Below are 22704 nucleotides of genomic sequence, written 5' to 3' on the forward strand. Positions count from 1 at the left end.
CTCTCTCTCTCTCTCTCTCTCTCTCCTCTCATTCTCAATCACTTTTTATCTCATAACCATCTATTCAACTATAAAAAAAAATCAAATCATCCCAAACTTTAAAACTCCAATACTATTTTCAAAATATACAACCAAACAAATTTTAAAATTTTTTAAACTCTCTAATAAATTATTCTTGAAATAATATCTCAAAGGACTATCTCGGATTAGAGTGTGTTTTTGAGTTTGTGGGAACCCACCACTGGTTCTGTTTCAGTAATCCGAACTGTTCAATGTGTAGAACTTGTTGAGTATTTCATCTTTGTAAAAAACATATATTAATCAGATATTAATAATCAGTTGATCAAATCATATTTCTGTCAACAATAAATATGATTTTCAAAATTAATTGTTGGCAGAAATTTGATCCTATCAAGTAGTTATTGGTGTCCAATCAATATAAATTTTTTACGAAAATAAAATACTCTATGAGTTCTATAAATTGAATTATTCGAATTATTAAAACAGAATTTATGATAAACTCATAAATGTGAATAACACAATTTAATTTACTATGTAAACTAGAGATAACCAGAGTCCTATCTCATCACACAAAAGAAAGAAAGGCATTTTTTCTCAATGGCGTGCTATGACCCAATCGTTTCGATCCTTCTGAAGTCCTTCCTTTCATAACGGTCAACACATCTTATTTCATTAACCATTTCTCAACTGTCACTCTCAACCTTCCTAAGACACAAGCCTCTCTCTCTCTCTCTATCTCTATCTCTATCTCTCTCGAAATATTGTCCATACATTTTCCATATTTTCTTATCTCCCAAACACCAAAAAAAAACCCAATATAAAAACTTCACACTGCACACCATTTTAAGCACATCCCAAATATTAGGTTTAAATTTTCATTCCCATTATGTCTCGCACCAATTCAAAGCCAATGAAGATAGTTTTCATCAGCACACAACATGTAGAAACCGATGCCATGAGCTTCAAGTCCGTCGTCCAGAGGCTCACCGGAAAAGATTCCGTGGTGGTGGAGTCGGGTGGAGCTCAGCCTGGAGTGACGGAGATGGGTGGCGGTGGCAGTGGCGGCGGCCGTGGTGGTATGGGGTTGTCAAGGGGAGGAGTGTCATTTAAGGGGCTTGATGGGATATTGCTTATGGAGCTGCCTCCTTCGGATGAACTTTATTGGCTTTCTGGAGATTGAGAATATATATAATTTTGTTATATTCATTAATCATATTATTTGATTATTTGTATGTATAATTGTATACTAGTGATATTTTATAATTTTGTACTATACCAGTTAGGTATGTGTATATGTATATATGATAATTTTGTTCTATAGTTTATTCCTGTTTGAATAAAGAAACTCTCTCTCTCTCTCTCTGTGTAATTATCTCTATATGTTTGAGATCTTGGCCTGTTTGATTGTGTTTCTGAATTTGTTTTTGTTAGTGTAATTTTGGAGGAAAAAAAGAAGGAAAAGTTTGAAAACACCGATAGGGTTTTTGATTAGGAGAATGAGGGTAATTAAGTTAATTCATACTGTTAAATTTGTCATTATTATAAGAGACTAATATAATTTTCTCAATAGTTTAGGGAAAAAAAGTCTCTCATTATTTATGGATAAATTTTACTTTGCACTCCTAGGCTCCTAATTTTTTAATTGTTTCAGCTAACTCCCTAAACTTTGAATCAAATTACAATTGATCCACGCTATTTCAAAAATTAATGAAAAAAAATCATGTGATAGTATTAATTACATTTAGCACCTCTGTCTTTTTAACAAATTCTTATTTTAGCTCGTCCACTTTAGTTCTTAGCACTTTTGTATTTTTATCAAAATTTCATTTTGGTCTTTCCATCAACTATTAGAACCGTATTATAAAGGGCAAATTACAACGATAGGCACAACATTTTGTTATTACTCCCTCCGTTCCAAAATATTAGTCCCTTATTCTATTTTTTATTGTCTCAAAATATTAGTCCCTCTTCAAAAATCAAGTACAAAAATAATGTAAATTTCCTATTTTGCCCTTCTTTTAAATTAATAAACAATATAAAAAGTATAATTATGACATTGATATTCTCAAAAAATATACTATCAAAAGGCTAATTTTGGAAAATCAACTTTTTTAAAGTGCAATAATTATAATATCAAAAAAAGTTAGATTTCTCAAAAGGGACCATTATTTTGAGACATATGGAGTATGTCATTTTGGTGATTATACTTTGAATTGACTCAATTTTGATTATTTTAGATTTTGTGTCAATTTATTCAGTTGATAACACTATTAGTGCCGTTTTGGGAACCCATACAAAAAGCAGCGTTTTTAGGTTGGGAAAAAAACGCTGAAGTTTGCAAAAAAGCGGAAGACGCCATTTGGGAAGCTCCAAAAACGCAACTTGGCTATTTACCAAACTGCCCTCAGCTTAGGTAAATTTCTTCAATTGGCTGAGGGTATTTTGGTCATTTTGTAGTGATGTGACACTTTTAAAAAATATTAAATCAAAAAGTAAAAAAGTCAGCTTTTTACCAACTTCTCAAATCACTATCAAAAAAGCCAAAAAATTTAGTAAAAAGTCAAAAATCAACTTTTTACCAACTTCTCAAAACACCCCTTAGAACCATAGCCATCTTGTCTCCGAGCTTGCGTACGTGGCAAATCTTTGAATCGGTACTGTCATCCTAGTTTTGATAGGACCATGCCAAAGGTTTTGATAGAAAATAATCACTAAATTTATTAAGATTAACATATTGAGTCAAATAAGTTTATGGTTTTGCCACTAAAAATATAACATATGTCGTTTATCTGTGCGTTTTTTATAAAAAAAATATTAATAGTTATAATTAATTAGATTAAATTGAGACAAAATTATAAATTTGAGCATTTTCGCCCAAACTTTCAAAATTTGGAGTGTCAAATTTTTTTGAAGGTTTGGGTGGCAAATTGACATATTTCAATTTGACATAGAAACTCTCTACCCGATATGTCAAATTTATTATTCTATTATTTTTAAAAATAAAATTATTTTATTGGGTGAATTTCAAATTGATATCAACCTGGAGTATGTCAGATGTAACATGTTGAGTTTATGTCAAATGCCAACTCAGTATTTAGCATATTGGGTGGACTTCATTTTTCATATCAAAATTGAGTTGTTGATATGCCACATAAAATTTGAGACTTCGGCTAGAGTTGTTCATAGTGTCAAAATCAAGTCAATTAAAATTATAGAGATCAGAAAGACACAAAGACCAACGTTTAGAGATTATCAGTATAATTTGTCTTATATGAAATTGGAAACAATTGAAAATCTTAACTCAAAATTTAGAGAGTTGTGTAAGAACCTGAATTTTTAGATAACTAATTAGTTTATTAATAATAATATTAAGTCAATCAATAGTGATTATTAAACTATTAAATTATAATGTTAATAGCACCATAATTAATACCAATATTAAATTCTTTTAAATAAAATTATTTATCTTGTTGTATTATATTTCTATATCAAAATACAGTTGTGAAAACTAAATGGATTAAATTAATAGTAAATAAGCTAGTTAGAGTTTAGTAGGAAGAAAACCATCCAGTTAAAAATAATAATAATAATAATAATAACAATAATAATAATAATAAATAAATAAGTAAATAAGAAAGTTATATATATATATACTAATAGTGTATTGGCATCAATTTCAATTCAATTCAAAAAAAAAAAAAAGGGTCAAATTGCAAGAAAAGTGGCTGACCACTTCTATTTCCCTAGGCTGTGTGTTTTTGACAGGATGAGTGTTTCATTATGTTATAATTTCATATTCCTTCTTGCAAACATAGATATATGGCTTAGCTACTGTTTTTATGTGTTCAATATTCTCTATTTTTGAAATAATCTTACAAGAGAGTAAAATGAAATGAGAATGGCTTCCCATTACTTGAAACTTAGATTCTTCCTCACTGTTGCAGACTTCATCGGATGAAAAGAGGGCTCTAATAAATTGAAAATAATTGATGTTAAAAATCTGTCTATACTGGAAGTATATATAGGTGTTATATACTGTGTAAAATTTTTATAAAATCATTGGACACCATTTTCTTACCGAAACAAATATTTTTCCCAAGCGTCGCTTACAACACAACAAAAGCAGTGGCTTCAAACAGGTCCCATTTTCTCTACAAATGGTATTTTTTTACACGACCACTTGGAAAAGTTAGATTCTTAAGTTACCTTTCAAACACCGCTAGTTTCATAATTTTTTATTAAGTATTGAGAGAGAAACACCAATTTTTCCAAAACGTGACAGAATCTGTCCAGTTTTCTAATAAAAATTATTTGACCATCTTCGACTGGTTTTCAGTCTTCACACTCTTCTGAAAATATGTTCTAAACTCAAAAATTTAGCAAACCGTTCTGACCATGCCTCTTTTCGACACCGTTTGAGGACCCTTTTTATTTTTCGAACACAGAACACCTGTGCTGACGTTTTCATGGCCAGAATATATTTTTACTTCATTGCTGTTTGAAGGCAGCAGCAATGCTGACTTTACCAGGTCGCCGTTTCACAGAATAAATTTTCAAGTAATTCAAATCGGAAAAGTTAGATTTTTAAGTTACCTTTCAAACGCCACTGGTTTCATAATTTTTTATTAAGTATTGAGAGAGAAACGCCAATTTTTTCAAAATGTGACAGAATCTATCCAGTTTTCTTAGAAAAATTATTTGACCATCTTCCGTTGATTTTCAGTCCTCGAATCCTTCTAGAAATATGTTTTAAACTCAAGTATCTAACAAGCAGTTCTAACCGTACCTTCTTTTGACACCGTTGGAGGCCGCTTTTTATTTTTCCAACACAGATCACTTGTGATGGAAGTACTATAACTCACTGTCCCAGAAAAACCAGTTTTCTTCCAAAATTTAATTCTCCCTTTTAAAATCGTTTTTGGCTCTGGTATTCTTCTCGGGATATTTTCCTAACTCAATGAACTAGCACTAGTTAAAATATCGTAATGATTGAACATTGTTTGGTATGAGTTTCATATATTTTGTTTTACCATACAATGCTGAAGGAAGTAGTATGTGAATTCCTAAGAAATTTTGTGATAATTCCTAAGATATTTTATCATATTTTTTTTGGTTGTCAAACACGATTGTGTTGTGCTATATAAACATTATGTCACTGTAGTTTTCAAACTAAAACTCGTACATGCATCAAAGTGTGAATTGGACAAAGTAAAAGGACACAGAATCAAACAGATACATTAAGATTTAAAAGTGATGTGGTGAGTTCGGTTTAGAATTTTACGCAAGTGAGTTGCGAACCCTAACATGGCATGGGAAGGTATTTCGGCTCTTATCGGTACAGGCGATATAAGGTTGGTGGTGTGGGTGTCACAACATAGACCGTTCCCTTGGGGTAGACCGTGATGTCACGACTCGGGTACGTAACCCTGGTGCGTGGGCATCATTGGTAGTTACAGTAAGTAACATTTGAATATTTGACCAAAGGGGAGTCAGAATTGCCCGTGGCCATTGCTTAGCGGTTGAGTGAGAAATAGTGCTCCGTGGGGAGTTACTTAAACTTACCTGTTAAACTAAATCCATGTGAACAAAAAAAAAAAAAAGGTTGGCATTTTACCTTATTATGAAATACTGCTTCCGCTTGCCATTGTTTTTTATTGTCTATTGTTAATATTTTAACCAATAGCATTCTGGTTATGTTTGTTAAATGCTGCTTGTTATTCTGTTATTACACAATATTTATTATTTGTGAGTATTATTATCGGGGTGGGTATTTTCGGGTTGTAATATCTTATTGAGCTCGTCGCTCATTGGCATTCCCATTACCCTGACGTTTTATGCCAGGTATTGAAGAATCCGAAGGAAGCACCGAGGCCTTGCAAGGCGACATTCAGCCTTGGTCAGCTTGAAAAATGCCCAAGATTTCATGAACCATTTTTCTAGTTTTATTTTTTTTATTTGTGCTTCTTTTTTTTTCTTTTCTTTCTAAGACTAAGTTTTAAGTTTATTTGGAGTTGTAACTTAAGAACTTTTAATTTATGCAAGGTTAATTAATAGATGTTGGTAAACTTGGTGGCAATATTATCGAAGAGTTCTTAATTAAGAAAATTTAATTTTAAGTTCTAAATCTTATTATGATGTCCTTAAATTTTGGGGCGTCACAAGTTGGCTGTAATAATTAAAGACCAAGAAATAATCTAAGGTTGTACAAAGTGAAATTTAGGCTATATTTGAGAATTGGTTAAAATAAATAAATGGTCAATTCATTTTTTTTTAATTTTGCACATTATTTGATAAAAAAAGTCAAAAAATTATTAATAAAATTAATTCATAGGCTGTTTTTGATTCATGGATAGAAATTTAAAAAGTGAAAGTGAAAAAAAAAATGGTGAGTAAAATATAAGTAAAATAAAATTATATTATTCATATTTCTTTTACTTTTTTACTTTTTATTTTTAATTTTTTTTTATCCAAATTCATATACTAAAGAGATCGTTATTTGTTATCTATAAAGCCATCGCTATTTGTCATTTAATTATTTGTATGGTAGCACATAGTGTGTGTGACTTGTTTATTTTTTTATCATTTCTTTTGGGAGGAGGTGTGGGGGTTGTGACAAAAATGTGACGGCGCGTGCCGGCGCTTGATTAGAGCATAATCAATTGTGTTAAATCTTATCTTTAATGGAAATAGCAAGTAAAATGAAAGAAATTTTGTTCCAACAGCCTCCATGTTATTAGTATTGTAGCACTGCTAACCTTGTAAAAAATAAGAGAAAACAAAAAATTGGTGTATATTTGGAAAAAAAATTTAATGATAAATTTTATTATGTAAGTTATAATTTTTTTTGAGTGTAATTTTTTTGAAAAATTACATCTGATTTGTTTATGCTTACTTGTTCATAATATTTTAATGAAACAGAATTTTAGAATAAAGAGTTTTTGATGGATTGTGTACATAAAAAAGAAGCTAACTAAAATGCAAAAGTAAATTTTAGATTATAATTTGGCTCAAAATTTGTTGAGGCTAAAGCGGATGCTCTTATATTATCCAATCTATCTATATATATTATTGACGGATGATGCATATGTTACATGTGTGTCTAATTTTATAATTAAAATTTTAAACTAAAAAAATATAAATTGATTTTGAAAAGATTAAAAGGCAAATTATACGGATAGTTCCTGTATTTTGTCTCGTGTCATTTTGGTCATTACACTTTCAATTGACTCAATTTTAATGCTTAATTTTAGATTTTGTATCAATTTAGTCTAATTGATAACGCCGTTAAGATTTTTTTTATAAAAAATTATCACTAAATTGGTTGAAATTAACTCACTAAGTTGATCAATTTACAATTTTACTTGTAAAAATATGACAAATGTCAGTCATTGGCACATTTTTCATACAAAAAAATGCTGATAATTAATTGTAATCTTTTGAATCAAATTGAGACCCAAAAAAAAAATTAGTGTTAAAATCAAGGCAATTGAAATTACAAAAACCAAAATGGCATAAAGGCTAAAATATAAGGACTACCAATATAATTTGTCCAAGATTAAATGCAACAAGATCGCTTTCATCTTTTAGCCAATATCACTTTACTTTTTTATCTACAAACTTGTACATTTTAATCTCTGTAACTATAAAAATATATCAATTTCACCCTTTTATACCATCTCCAAAATATGTGTATTTATACAATTTTCATAACTGAAAGGGTCAAAATATAGGATTCATTAATGGGAGATATAAATAAATATTCGTAAATAGTTGAAAAACTCTTATCACCTTAAAAATTGATTAATAATTATTTATTGAATGTGACATATTTATTTATTCATTTAACAATTAATTCTAAAAAAATGAAATTATGTGACAAAATACCTTGCAATAAGAAATTTAAATCTACGCGATAAATTTCAAATGTTGAGAACACTTTTTGTTACTTTTAATACATCATGTGTATGATACAAGAAATGCATCTATTTATATAAGTGATTAACATCCCATAATCATATGGATTGATTGTATAAATTTTAATGCATAATCACTGATTTAGACTATATTATAAGAGAGGTGATAAATTATTTAAAAACAACAAATCTTGGAGTTATGAAATCCTATTGTTAGCTCAAAGCCTATGTATGAACTTGAGTTAGGTTTGTTTTACCGAGTGTTCATAAAGTATTAGTTAATATTATAATTTGTGTAAAAAAAAAAAAAAAAAAAAAAAAAAAAACTATTTTAAAAATGATGAAAAGGTTATAAAAATATTTCAAAATTAATGAAAAGTGTTGTAAATCAATAAAATGTGCTTTGTGTTTTTCGTTATTTTTTTATGTGTGTGTGTGTCATAAGTAGCGGTCAACATGGTCTGATAGTCCGTCTATAATTTATAAAGTTCGAAATTATTATTTAAGCCCATATAATATAAGTCGAGTTTGGAAAAAGTATTTCAAATCCGGTCCACTCACGAGCTAATAGCCTTGAATAGGTTAAAGAGGTATCCAAGTGAATAAGTTAATTATAATTTTTTAGTTTAAAATATGATAAAAATATTTATACTGAATAATATTCGGACTATGTGAGTGAGTTTGAGATTGTTTACTTTGTTTTTGGACTGGTTTAAAAATAAAATATAAACCTTACACTGGCCTAGGCCATGTTTAGAAAATGACTTCAAATATTCTTATGTTATATGGGCCCGGCCCTTGTACACCATCATCATGAGGTCACTTTTTAGCAAGATTTTTTTTACAAATGTCGATCATATGATATAAGCAAAATGTCTTAATGAACTAAAATTTTAGGTATTACATGAGATTTTCTATTTGTACATCATTTTTTTTTTAATTAGTTAACCCTTTTTTTTTTTTTTTTGAAATCAAATATTGAACAAAAATTAATTGTACTAATATTAATTGATGATGATTTTCCTTCAACAATTAACATCTAAATCATAAAGTTTTTTCCCCCAAAACGTTATTGGGATAAAAAGTTTTATAATGTTCAAATAGAAGGATTGTACAAAGTACAACCATTTATTTTGCGCTTGATTATTCAGTAATTTCGGAATATAAACATGTAATACTCTTTGATATTATGATTGATGGAGAAGATAGATAGGTAGAGTATTGTGTTAAGTGATTGAATAACATGCAAAAATATAATAAATTATAATTGATGAGAGAATATAATCACGTAGTACTCCTAAATTATTAAATCATTTTCTTTTAACTTGCTTACTCTTTGAATATTCAAAAAGCCATGTTAGGTCTACCCATAACATCTAGTGTGCAATAAAAGAGCCGAAGTAAACTGTATCTTGATGATACAACTAACATCCAATCCAATCAAATTAATTAGGTTGCTTTTAGTACTATTTTTCAAAAGAAAAATTATATGTTAGTGTATATTTATCAATTAATGATAAATTTTACAAATATCAAAATATAAATTGATAATTTTTTTCGTCAATCACTAATAATTTTTGAAAAGTTCCTCTCCTATTTTTCGAAAATGGAAGATAAAATACATACTTCAAGAATATGGCATGTTAAGTGTGAATTTTTTTTCACTTCATTTTTATTTTTCGTATTGTTACAATAAAATAATAAAAAGTTTAAAAACATCGGTCATTTTAATTTTAGTGTGGAAAATGCTTTCAAAAATTTTAAAACATTTTTTTATTATTTTATAAGAAATGAATTGTTTTAAAGAAAAAAATTTCTCAAAAACAATTGGCAAAGCAAGTTTTATGTGATTTTTGAAAAGAAAAAAAAAAAAAAAAAAAGAATGACAACAAACAAGCCAATTTATGAAAAAAAAATTATTATTTGCTCTTGGAGCAATAACAACCCCCCACCATCTTCATTATTTCAACTCTACCTCAACCATCACTGCTATGTTCTACCACCATCATTTCCACTATTACTAATGTTGCATTCTTGCTGCCACCATTATTATACCACCACCTGACCCTAGCACATCAATGTCGCATTTTTGTTGTCACTGTTATTATCATCACCACCTAACTCTAGCACTACAACAATCACACCACCACAACCACTACCGTTGGCACAACCATTACATTATCGCCACACAACTATCTTCGCTACTACAACCAGTCCCACTTCACCACCACCACCACGTAACTACCAATCCACCACCATAATGTAATGGGTAAAAAAGAGATTTAAAATTTCACTATATATATCAAATAATTTGATAAATTCAACACTTAAATTAAAATTCAAATTCAATAAATTTTTAGCTTAAAAAATCAACTCTAGTTTTTAATATGTTTATTTATTTATATTTTAAATTTTAAAAAAGTAAGAAAAATGAAGGGTAAAAATGTGAGCCATTTCTATTAATTTGTAATGGCTAATACTTTACAATTAGATTTGTTATTTTAATTAAACTTAGGATTAATTACAGCAAGATTCCTTATTAACGAATATCACCTTAACATCTTATCTATGAATAAGTATATGTTGACTTTCATAATTATAAAAATGTATCACTTTCGCCCCCATTCAGACCTCCTCTAAAAATGAGAGAATTTATAAGTTTTTATAGTTAAATGAGTCAAGATATAGTATATATTCAAAATAATGATATATGTACCAATTAGTGTACTAACTAGTATACCAATTGATAATGTGACATAATTTAAAAAGTTTTTGGTATTTGTAATTTGTATAATGAATGGGGTCAATAATAATATCATAATTAATGTTGATACACTAATTAGTATATTAATTTGTACATATAGTAGATGGGAGAGATAAAGAGATATTCATTAATAATTGATAGTCTCTACTTTAATTAACCCTAAAACTTGCTATATAAAAACAATAATACTAAAGACCAAACAAAAAAACAATATATATGGTTCAAATTCATTCAAGTGTGGACACTACATTACAGTCATTGAATTTAAATCATATATTCTTTTTTCTTAATATTCTTTGAATTCTTGATCTCTACTATTAAAATAAAATTAAAAAATGGATTTAAGATCATTAGAAGTACTACTACTCACTATGATGGCCCTATTTGGTGAAAATTATTAAAAATTAAAAACTGATAATTAGAAAACAGAAATTAAAAGTACCTCTATTCTAATTTTCAAACAATCAATTTTTTCTATTTTGGCTTTTAACAAACTTTGAGTCACATCACCTCTCTATTTTTTTAACGTTTTTTCAAAAAATTAAAAAATCAACTTTTAACTAACTTTCCAAAACAATTCTTAATAAGTTATAAATAAAAAGTACATCAAATAATCTGATGCAAAAATTTAAATTAAAATAAATTATAATTAATATTTTTTGTAAATAGTAACAAACACCATGATGGGTGGGAGGAGAGGTGTTAAGAGCTTTGTTATGAGGGTAGGTTTTGTACTTCATCCTCCTCAACCAAGTGGGTGAGCCAAACAAACACCAAAAATATTTTTTTCATGTGAAGGGGTTATTTGGGATGACCTAAATAAGTGTATTTTTTGTCTTTTTATGAAAAAATGTGTAGAAAAATAGAAAGGTGATGTGATAAAAAAAAATAAAAAGATAAATTATTTGAGACTTTCCAAACTTAGCCGAAATTATGTCTTACACATGTACGATATATCTACTGTTACACTGTACAACAACATTGGATCATGAAATATGGTTGATTGTTTGATAATCCGTAATGGCACTTTGTTAGTTGTTTATTTACTAGTATTGTATTTGTATCTACCTATACTATATATATAAACAAATGTAGTGGAGTATGAGAATTCTCCAAACTTTTAATACTAAATTCTTATGAATTCTCTCTCCTATGTGTCACTTTTCAAGTCTTCCCTCCCGGATAAGGGGTCACTGCTGTGCGTGAGGCACAGCAGTGACTGTGGTGCATCCATTTGAGGTGTATTATGGTCTTATTTTTATGATCCAAACCGTCCATTTTGTAGGGTTTGTTGAGTACTTCATGCTTACCAAAAATCATATTAATCGGATATCAACAACTATATGATCGAATTGCATATTATTTATGTTATTTCTCAAAATAAAACTTATTATTTATTTTTTTTGGTTATCGATCATGTAGTTGTTGATATCTGATTAATATGATTTTTGGTAGGCATGAAGTACTCAACAAACCCTACAAAGTAGACGGTTTGGATCATAAAAATAAGGTCATAATACACCTCAAATAGATGCACCACAGTCACTGCTGTGCCTCACGCACAGCAGTGACCCCTTATCCCTCCCCTCCCACTTTTCTTAATTTTTAATCATTTGTCAATTATCTAAATCTCAAAAGCCAAAAGAATTATATATATTTAAATAAAATGATAAATATTTAAATATGAACAACAAAGAGGTAGAGATAAAAATATAAAATAAATAAAATAAAAAGATAACTATTCAAATTTCAACTACAAAATAATATAAAGAGTCAAACAAAAGATAAAATAAATAAATAAATAAAAAATATTACGAGTCAATTAATTATAAAAATAAAAAAGTTAACTATTTATATATGAACAATTAAAAAAAATTTAAATAAAAAAATATTACGAGTCAAATGATTTTTAAAATAAAAAGGTAATTATGTATATATGAATAAAAAATAAATATAGATGAAAAAATATACAAAAATAAAAATATAACTATTTAATGAAAATTCAAATAAAAGATAACAAAATATTTAAATAAAAAAAAAGAATAAAATTGGGATATAAATATCCCAAAAAGATGACAATTTTTTTAACGATCTATATTTATCTTTTGTTAGTTTGTTATAGAATTTCTATATATTTCAACTTAATCTTTTTAAAGTTTATCTTTAAGTGGAACTTAATATTTTATCTTTTAAAATCATCAATTACTTATCCATACAAATTTTAAACATGATAGAATTCCATATATATCTTTTGTTTAAACATAATCTAAAATAAATAAAATAAAAAGATAACTATTCAAATTTCAACTATAAAATAATATAAAGAGTCAAATAAAAGATAAAAATAAATAAATAATATTACGAGTCAATTAATTATAAAAATAAAAAAGGTAACTATTTATATATGAACAATTAAAAAAATTTAAATAAAAAAATATTACGAGTCAAATGATTTTTAAAATAAAAAGGTAATTATGTATATATGAATAACAAATAAATATAGATGAAAAAATATACAAAAATAAAAATATAACTATTTAATGAAAATTCAAATAAAAGATAACAAAATATTTAAATAAAAAAAAGAATAAGATTGGGATATAAATATCCCAAAAAGATGATAATTTTTTTAGCGATCTATATTTATCTTTTGTTAGTTTGTTATAGAATTTCTATATATTTCAACTTAATCTTTTTAAAGTTTATCTTTAAGTGGAACTTAATATTTTATCTTTTAAAATCATCAATTACTTATCCATACAAATTTTAAACATGATAGAATTCCATATATATCTTTTGTTTAAACATAATCTTTTTAATATAAAAACAAGTTCCTGCAAAAGAAACCATGAACAGAAAATTGGGGGGAAAACAATCAACATTAAGCCATTTCTGATCCCTTTTCGGTGCCTAAAAATCTTAAATATTTGCTTTACATTTGAAATGTGTACTTGCATGAGTTTTTGCATTTGTAAGAAAGTGAGTTCATATAAATAAACATTATTATTTTTTTTTAATTTTTTTTTTGTTACAATCTGTATTTTTCCTTATTTCTTTCTTTTTGTTAATAATTTGTCATTTAATTGAAATTTTATTATTTTTTTATATTTATAAAGCACTGCTATTATCAATTTCTAACTCTCTCACTTATTGATTATTTGTGTTTAATTTTTTTTTTTTTGGTGTAGATGTTAGATTGAAAATGAAGAATCAAAATTTATTGGATATGGGTTATACTTTAAATGTATTCATCAGTTGATTTTTTATTGTTGATTATCCTGTTGAAATAATTCATGATTAAATTTATTTTTAGTAACTCATTTCCTTTGAGAACTAAACCACAAATTTCTTCTTTGTTTAAATTATTTATTTATTTATTTAGATTCAGAGTTTGAGCAAATGGAAGATATCTCATATTTAAAATGTTAATTTTTTTTGAATAATTTAAATATTTATATTCTTTATGCTTGTCAATTCAAGTATAATGCATTTTCAAACATTTTTTTTAAATTTTTTTTTATAATCATTCCAAATCTATTTGTGTTTAATGAATTAATATAACGAAAAAACAAATAGCATATAAAAAATTTTAACCACCCACTAACTAAATATAATGGGAATTAAAATTAATTTTATTTTAATTTACTATATTATATGAGATGATTACTGTAATATCTACTATTGATTAAGCAAAATCAGTGTTACTTTTATTTAATATATTAGTCATTTTGATTAATTATAATATGTCTTTGTTACTCTACTTTTAGTTTTCTGAAGTAATTCTTAGATAAATTAGCTATTATATATGTGATGATTTACTAATGTATGATAATTTTTTAAAATTTTCAATAATATTAAATATTAAATATTTTTAATGATGTGAAATAAGATTTATATACACAAATCAAATAAAAATATTAAGAAATATAAGCAAATAATAAATTTTTTTATAATAATTATTGACTTTTTAAAATTCTATGTATCGTACGAGTGACCACTAGTTATTATTATATTGTGTTGTATTGTATTGTATTCATGAGAGACACAAGTCCTATCCTAATCTATCTATCTCCTTTGATTTGGTCAACCAAATTCTACGTTATTAATGTTATCTATAAATCCTCGATAAAAGAGCTGCCAATCCATAGGTCCCACATTAATTTAGACGAGTAACAAGTCCAAAGTACTTTACAAAAACGTCCACTTCACGCTCCATTCATCTTGCTTTAAAATACAATAAAATAAAATAAAATTGAAAAAATTACACATACAAAAAAAAAAAAAAAAAAAAAACTTAAAATTTAAGTCTTGTAATAAAATAAAATTTTAATTTTATTAATTTAAATATTAAAATTTTGAATTATTTTTAATTTAAATTATTTACATATTTTTATTAAGTAAAATTGAGGGGAAGATAGATATTTTAGTTTAGAGAGAACTTTTTTAACTTGATTTTCTAACGTTTTGGTTAATTTAGCTTCGTTTATAAAGAATTTTTAAATTTTTATTTTTTTGTGAGAAAAAAAAGTGACATTTTGTCTTATAAGTTTAGTTTATTTTATTTTTTTTGTGTTTTTTTCCCAACTAACTTCCCGAACGGAGACTAAATAAATAAAAAAAATATTTATGTTGAGTTTATTGACTAAAATATTTTTTTTTGTCGATTTTACTTAACAAAAATAAGCGAATGATTTACGTTAAAAATAAATCAAAAGATTACAATTTAAATTGATAAAATTAAAAATTTAGAGTTTAATTTGTTATGACGCTAAAACTTTGAGTTTTTTTTATTTTTTATTTATAAATGTGCTAACAAAATTTTTGTCCTAATGGATGAAATATTATTTTATTGGCCAAGGATTTATGTCCCAAATCTTTATATATTATTGTCTCAAACTACTTATAATTATTAAATGGAAAAATTATATAAATAGTCCCTGTAATTTACACGATGGGTTAATTTGGTTCTTGTTGTTTTAATTTGTTCGATTTTATCCCTTAATTTAACGGATTGAGTCATTTTAATCCAATAAAAAACGGTTGTTAAGTTAATTTAACGGAAAGTCAAACAATGTATCGATTTGGTCACTGTATTTTACACAATGTGCCAATTTGGTCTATATCAAAATCGAAAAAATTATAACAATAGGAATCAAATTGACACATCGTGTAAAGTACATGGACCAAATTGACACATTATTTGATTTTTCGTTAAATTAACTTAACAACCGTTATTTATTGGATTAAAATGACACAATCCGTTAAAATAAGGGACAAAATCGAGCAAATTAAAATAATAGAGACTAAATTGACACATCGTGTAAATTAGAGGGACTACTTACATAGTTTACCCTTATTAAATTGTGTTTTGACATTATCATATTTTAAGATTTTTAATTGTTTGAGATCTCTCAAATAAACCATCTCTTTATTTTATTTATTTATTTATTTATTTTTAATGACATTTTTTTTAAAATTATGTTAACTTTTTAGTCTGTCGTGTGCAGATAAATCTAAAAAGTAATTTTTTTTTTAATAAAAAGCCAAAACGAGTATAAAAAAAAGTTACATATATATATTTGTCTTTTCTGGGTTGGTTTTGAATTTTTTAAAGAGTTTTTTAATTTTCTAATTCACCTCGTAGAATTTAAAATCTTAATTTTTTCTAAAATTAAAAAAAAAAAAACTAAAAACGAAAAGACTATTGATTCATCCATTGAATTTGTTTAATCTGAATTTGCCCAAATGAGTCTCTTCTTGGGGAGAGACTTATGTGTACGAGTTTCCTCCCAAGAAAAGACTCATTCGGGCGAATTTAGACTAAACAAATTCGGTGAAAATTACGGTGTTGAAATGAAAATAAACTAATAAAAAATAGGTTTATTACACTTTATATTCCTAAACTATTGTCAAATTATCTATTTGTTCCTGAACTATCGATTGTGTCTACTAGGTCCTTAAAGTATATAAATCAAAAACTATTTAGTCCCCAAACTATCGATTGAATCCATGAAGTCTTTAAAATATTTAATTCAAACTTATTTAGAAGTTGTTTGGGATGAACTATATAAGTGCACTTTTTGACTTTTTAGATGAAAAAGTAAGGAAAAAAATGATTGTTTGAGATAAATTTTTGACTTTTTATGAAAAATGTGTATTAAAATATTATATAAAATAATAAAATTACCGTATTACCCCTATGCCTTATGCGTTGTGACAGTGATTATTGACATAACCAGTACGGATTGCTTTGAATTGTGTGGTGGGGGCAAATATCCTTCAGATTATATATATATATAGGATGAGGCTTCCCTCTAATCCTTCATCGGGCTAGTTGGGCCCGTAGGGGCCCACCACGGGTCCCATTTCGATAATTCGAACCAGGTAATATGTAAAACTCGTCGAGTACTATATATGTTTGTAAAAAATTACATTGATCGGATATCGATAACTATGTGATAAAATCAGTTTTGTATAAAAAAAAATGGACGGTGAAAAATAAATGGCTGGCAAAAATTTGATTTGATCATATAGCTATCAATATTGGATCAACGTGATTTTTAACAAGCATATAGTATTCGACGAGTTTTACATATTGAATAATTTGAATTATCGAAACCGGACCCATTATGGGTCCTCATAGGCCCAACAGTACCCTCCAACCCGATGAAGGACTGGAGGGAAGCCTCATCCATAGTGCACTGCACAGTAAGGGTATTTGGCTTGTGTATAGTGCAAGTTCATTATTGTACTTGGCTTGTATACTTTTTTTTTTTTTTTTTGTATTATTTTGTGAATAATGATAACTTTTTGGCTTTTTTAGTAATTTTTTAGCTTTTTGTTTTTTATAGACTAAGTTTCTAAAAAGATTACGAAACTAAAATATAAGCCCATAAATATTATAAATTAGTAAAAGATCTTATCTAATTAAAATTTTATTTCAAAAAAAAATTATTTTTTTATTCTGTCTTTAAAAAGTGAGAGTCAATCCATATATTGAATTTCCTTTATAAGGATAAGGGTAATTATTTATAATATTTTATTACTTATCTTCTATAATGGATATGTATTTGCTTTTATCTAGGAGTTCGGATCTTCGGCCGCACATTCCTGCGGCCCTTCCAGCAGCACTACAAAACGACGTCGTTTTGTATTTTTTTTTTTTTTTTTTTTTCTTCCTTTGTTTCTGATTAAGCTTTCCCCTTTCCTTTTTTGAACCCTAGACACAGAGGCGACAAATCTGGACGAAGGAGGAAAAGAGGAGGCGAACCAGAGAGGGAGGAGAAGGAACTTAAGGAAGAGATCAAAAACTTGCCTGCTATGTTAATCTGATGAATCCCCAGATTTCCTGTACAACTTCTGAGAAAGAAAGCAAAAACGAACCAAACATCTGCTTGACTTTGTCCTGTGATTTCTTGGAAATCCTATATCATTTCCTTCCTATATTCATCAATACCCATGTAGAGATTGAGGGATATATATAAAGAGGGGGGAAAAAATGAGTGTTTCTCTAACTGTAATGACTTTCAATCTTCTTGAAGATCAGGCAGAGGACAGCCCAAATTCATGGGAAAAAAGGAGGGATTTGTGTATAAGCGTTATAACCAGTTATTCCCCAATGATTCTTTGTACCCAACAAGGTATATCTATCTGTTTATGGATCTTGCTTGTGCGCTTGTGCTTTTTTTTGCAATTCCTGATCTGGGTTGGCTTTTTTATATATGCATGAACAATGGTATGGAGGGATTTGATAGGATAATTGATGTCTCTATTTGAAAATTTAATTTAATTTAATTTTTTAAAATTTATGTCTGGGGGTTTTTTTGTTTATTTTTTTTGATCTTGATGGTTACTGATGAAATGTCTGAACAAGGGTAGAGAGGATATGGTAGAATGGTTGATGTCTTTATTTGAAGATTATTTTATTTTATTTTTAAAATAGAAACAGAAATTTGTAACCACTTTCTCTCCTGTTTCAAATAGCTAATCTGGGTTGGATGATTATGTTGTTGTTATTGCTTTAGATGGATGGTTGATCAATTTCTTCTATCTATATTTGATGTTTGATCTCTTCCTTAAGTTCCTTCTCCTCCCTCTTTGCTTTGCCTCTGCTCAGTTTCTTCTTCTTCTTCTTCTTATTTTTATTTTTTTTTTTTAAAAAAAAAATTTGCCCCCAAAACGACGTCGTTTTGGGGGCTGCGGGGAAGGGCTGCCGAGAATGGCGGCCGAGGATCCGGACTCTTTATCTAGTACTAGCATATCACCCATGTTGTGCACGGAATAAAATAATATATTATTTTAAAAAATATGATAATTTTATTTATTTATTTTATATTATGTAAAATAAAAGTTAAATGGAAACTAGTCAATCGAGATTTTCTTAATCTCGATTGACTAGTTTCCATTTAAAATTAAGAAAATCAAAAAAAATTAGTATGAGATATTGATCATAAGGCTTCTCACTAAAAATCTCATTTTGCTTATATAAATGGGAGTATAAGATTTACTTTATGTAAGTGAAACAATTCACTTTTTTCTTCTTTTCTTGATGTAGGATTATAAAATAAAAGTTAAATGAAACCTAATCAATGTGAATTTTCTTAATTGTTTAAAAGTTAACAATTGTTTAGGCGGGAAGTTTATTTCGAATCAAGCAATCTTAGCGGTTTAATCTTTAATTAGGTAAATTTTTAATTTATTTTGAATCAAACAAATTTAACCATTATATTTTGATAAAACTGCTAAAATCGCAATTAAACTAACGAATCAGTGAAACCAAAAGCGGTTCACCTTATCGGCTAGGTTAAAAGACCAACCAACTTATACAAAAATTAATTAATTAAAACTTTTAAATTTTATTTTAATTTTAAAATTTAAATTGTCTTGAACTGAAATATATACAACACTATAATATTAAATGGGAGCATAAAGTTTATATAGTGAAACAACTCATTTTTTCCTTATTTTCTCGATGTGGGATTGTGAAATAAAAGTTAACAGTTGTTTGGATGAGAAGTTCATTTCTAATCAAGTAATTTTAGTCATTCAAACAAATCTAAACAATATATTTTGATAAAATAGCTAAAATCGTGATTAAACCAATGAATTAATCAAACTGAAAATGATTCAGCCTAATCGGCTAAGTCAAAAGACCAACTAATTTACAACAAAATTAATTAATTAAAACTTTTAAATTTTATTTTAAAATTTAAACCATCTTAAACTGAAACATGCACAATACTATAATATTAAATGAGAGTATAAGATTCACTTTATGTAAGTGAAATAACCCACTTTTTATTTCTTTTCTCAATATGAGATTGTAATTATTTTAAAGTTAAATATTATGAGAGTTTCAAAATCTCATACAAAATTATTTTTTAAAATCCAAATGTCTATGTTAGATTGTACAATAAAAGTTAAATGAAAATTAACTGTGTGTGTCAATTTCCGACTACACTGCCAATCAAGCACTTAGCTGGAGAACACTGGCAGAGTAGATTAAGCTCGAATGACCTGTCACAAAAAAAAGAGATTCCGGCGGTGGTTCGTCCATTCGGGGGCACTCCAACGATCAAGTCAGTTTTCTCTCAAAAATAGCAAAAGTGCTTAACTCACTATTCAGAGCATAAAAAGCATAACTTAGACCCATAAGGGTGTCTCTCTTTTATGGCCAACACAAACCTAGTCCCAATAGAAGCCTAACTTCAATAGGCTTAGGATTACTGCTAATCTTGGACTCCTAGTAGGATTGGGATAAACTTTTTAAGAGTCTTATCTTTACCCAAACTGAAGTCCTTTCTCATTCTAGGATTCTTGTCCCTTATCCACTTATCCCGGATTCTGGTATCTTCGCAGATAACCTCGGCCTAGCCGAGATGATCTCGGCATCATGACTAGGACACGTGGCACCTCGGCTGGCACTTCAGTGACACCTCGACCACGTGTTGTCATTCAAAAATTATGTCCCCACAACTGCCCCCTAGGTTTTATTACCTCGACATCCTGAGGTGATGGAATCTATATCATTCTTCCTTTAATCATGACCCCAGTTTAACTTTAACTTGTAAATTTTTCTTAAAATTTCAACAAGTGTTAAACATGACATCGGTTTAACTTCAACTTGTAAATTTTTCTTAAAATTTCAACAAGTGTTAAACATGACCTCGGTTTAACTTCAACTTGTAAATTTAAATTTCAACAAATGTTAAACACATCATCGGTTTAACTTCAATTTGTAAATTTAAATTTCAACAAGTGTTAAACATAACCTCGGTTTAACTTCAACTTGTAAATTTAAATTTTAACAAGTGTTAAACACATCATCGGTTTAACTTCAACTTGTAAATTTAAATTTCAACAAGTGTTAAACATGACCTCAGTTTAACTTCAACTTGTAAATTAAAATTTCAACAAGTGTTAAACATGACCTCTGTAATATCTTTGTTCTGTAGTATGCTAATTGGTCCTTAACATGAATATGATTATGTGTTTGATATGATTTTGTATGTCATTATGTGAAAATATGTGATTTTGAATTTCTATCTGTTCATCGTAAGAATATCTGTTTGATTGTCTGCTTTGGAAATTAAATTGAAGGCCCTATCGGCCACCAAAAACGAAATTGGTCGCGCCATTGTGATTGGCATAATTTTTAGAGCCTACGGTGAAATTTAATTAGAAATTGATTCGGATCAGAATAATTAGATTTAGAACGATTAATTAAGTGCCTAATTATTTTATATTGATATTTTTGATTAGTGGGACTTACCTTAAGGGCACTATACACTCAATATCTCTCTTTTATTTCATTTGACTGATTTTGGGCTCCTTAGAGAGTGAGAGAACCGAATTAGAGAGAGAGTGTGTAGGAGATTGAAGATTTCTCAAGAAGCTTGAAGATTTTGGAGTGTAACTCAAGAACTAAGCATAAGTTTGGGAAGATTAAAGTTTCTAGGTGAGTAATCAACCCTTAACATATGAATTAGAGTTGTGATTTTGTGAATTGAAGATTAATAGTGATCTAGAGCAAGAAATGAGTTGGTTTTGTTGAATTTGAAGTCATGGAATGCATGCATGTACATAATAGCTATGAATTTGTATAGTTGAGCATGAAAAATATGATCCATGTAGAATTGTGGCTAAAATCCATGCTTGTGACCACCATTTGTACAATTTGAGTTGAAATGGAAGTTATATCTCATATGCATGTACCATTCATGAGAAGTATGAGCTTGCATGCATGAAATTGTTATGTTGAAAGTGAATTTGGTGTAGATTGGGACATGTATGTGATTAATTTGTGAAATTGAGCTCCATTGTGTTGTAATTTGGTGTTGGTACCATGTTAGTATATGATTATGTGAAGTTTGAGCCAAAAACATGCGTCTAGAACCATTGAATGTCGAATTGGAACTCAAGAACATGTTCTGGAAAACCCAGAAAATTTGATGTCCGCTCGAGTGTGAATTTTGTGCTCCCAGTATTTTTGCAGACTTGGATGTTCGCTCGAGCGGGAAAGTTCACCCTCGAGCGGGGAGCTATGTAGACAGACCTTCAGCTCGAGCGCCAGACTTCACGCTCGAGTGTAATTTTGATGCATCCAACACTTTTGCAGACCTCATGGGTCCACTCGAGCGGGGAAGTCCAAGCTCGAGCGGGGACCCTGTTTTCTGAAATTTTGAAAAGGCATTCTGAGTTTCATTTTCTGTCCTCTTTTACTTTTAAGTACTCTTAGACATGCATTGAGCATTGTAATTGAGTTAAAGAGATAAGAATGAAGCCTAAAGAGGAAAATGTGAATTTAGAACAGATTGAATTGTTTGTGACCCTTTTGTGTTCATAGAATGTGTAAGGTCGAGCTCCAGGGCAAACCAACCAACCGATCACTGTGAGTAATATCTTAACAAAGATATCTGAAATATGTTGTTGTCCAAACTACTTACTTCTATGTAAGTTTTATAAGTTTGTTGATTTGATTGGTGGACAATGTTACTATGCCAAATG

At 28.2% G+C, this 22704-nt stretch overlaps 1 protein-coding gene across 1 annotated transcript; it reads left to right on the plus strand.

The window, feature by feature from the left end:
• The first annotated feature begins 907 nt into the window (after positions 1 to 907).
• On the plus strand, positions 908 to 1201 carry LOC114283450 (VQ motif-containing protein 1). Its single transcript, XM_028226265.2, has one exon. It carries the CDS (start codon positions 908 to 910, stop codon positions 1199 to 1201), a length of 294 nt encoding a protein of 97 aa, XP_028082066.1.
• Positions 1202 to 22704: the final 21503 nt, after the last annotated feature.

Source organism: Camellia sinensis, chromosome 7 (genome assembly GCF_055761805.1).
Source record: "Camellia sinensis isolate YWXY chromosome 7, ASM5576180v1, whole genome shotgun sequence".
NCBI lineage: Eukaryota > Viridiplantae > Streptophyta > Magnoliopsida > Ericales > Theaceae > Camellia > Camellia sinensis.

Excerpts from the sequence above, each read along its gene's own strand:
- LOC114283450 (XM_028226265.2), top strand. The coding sequence starts at position 908 with ATGTCTCGCACCAATTCAAAGCCAATGAAGATAGTTTTCATCAGCACA.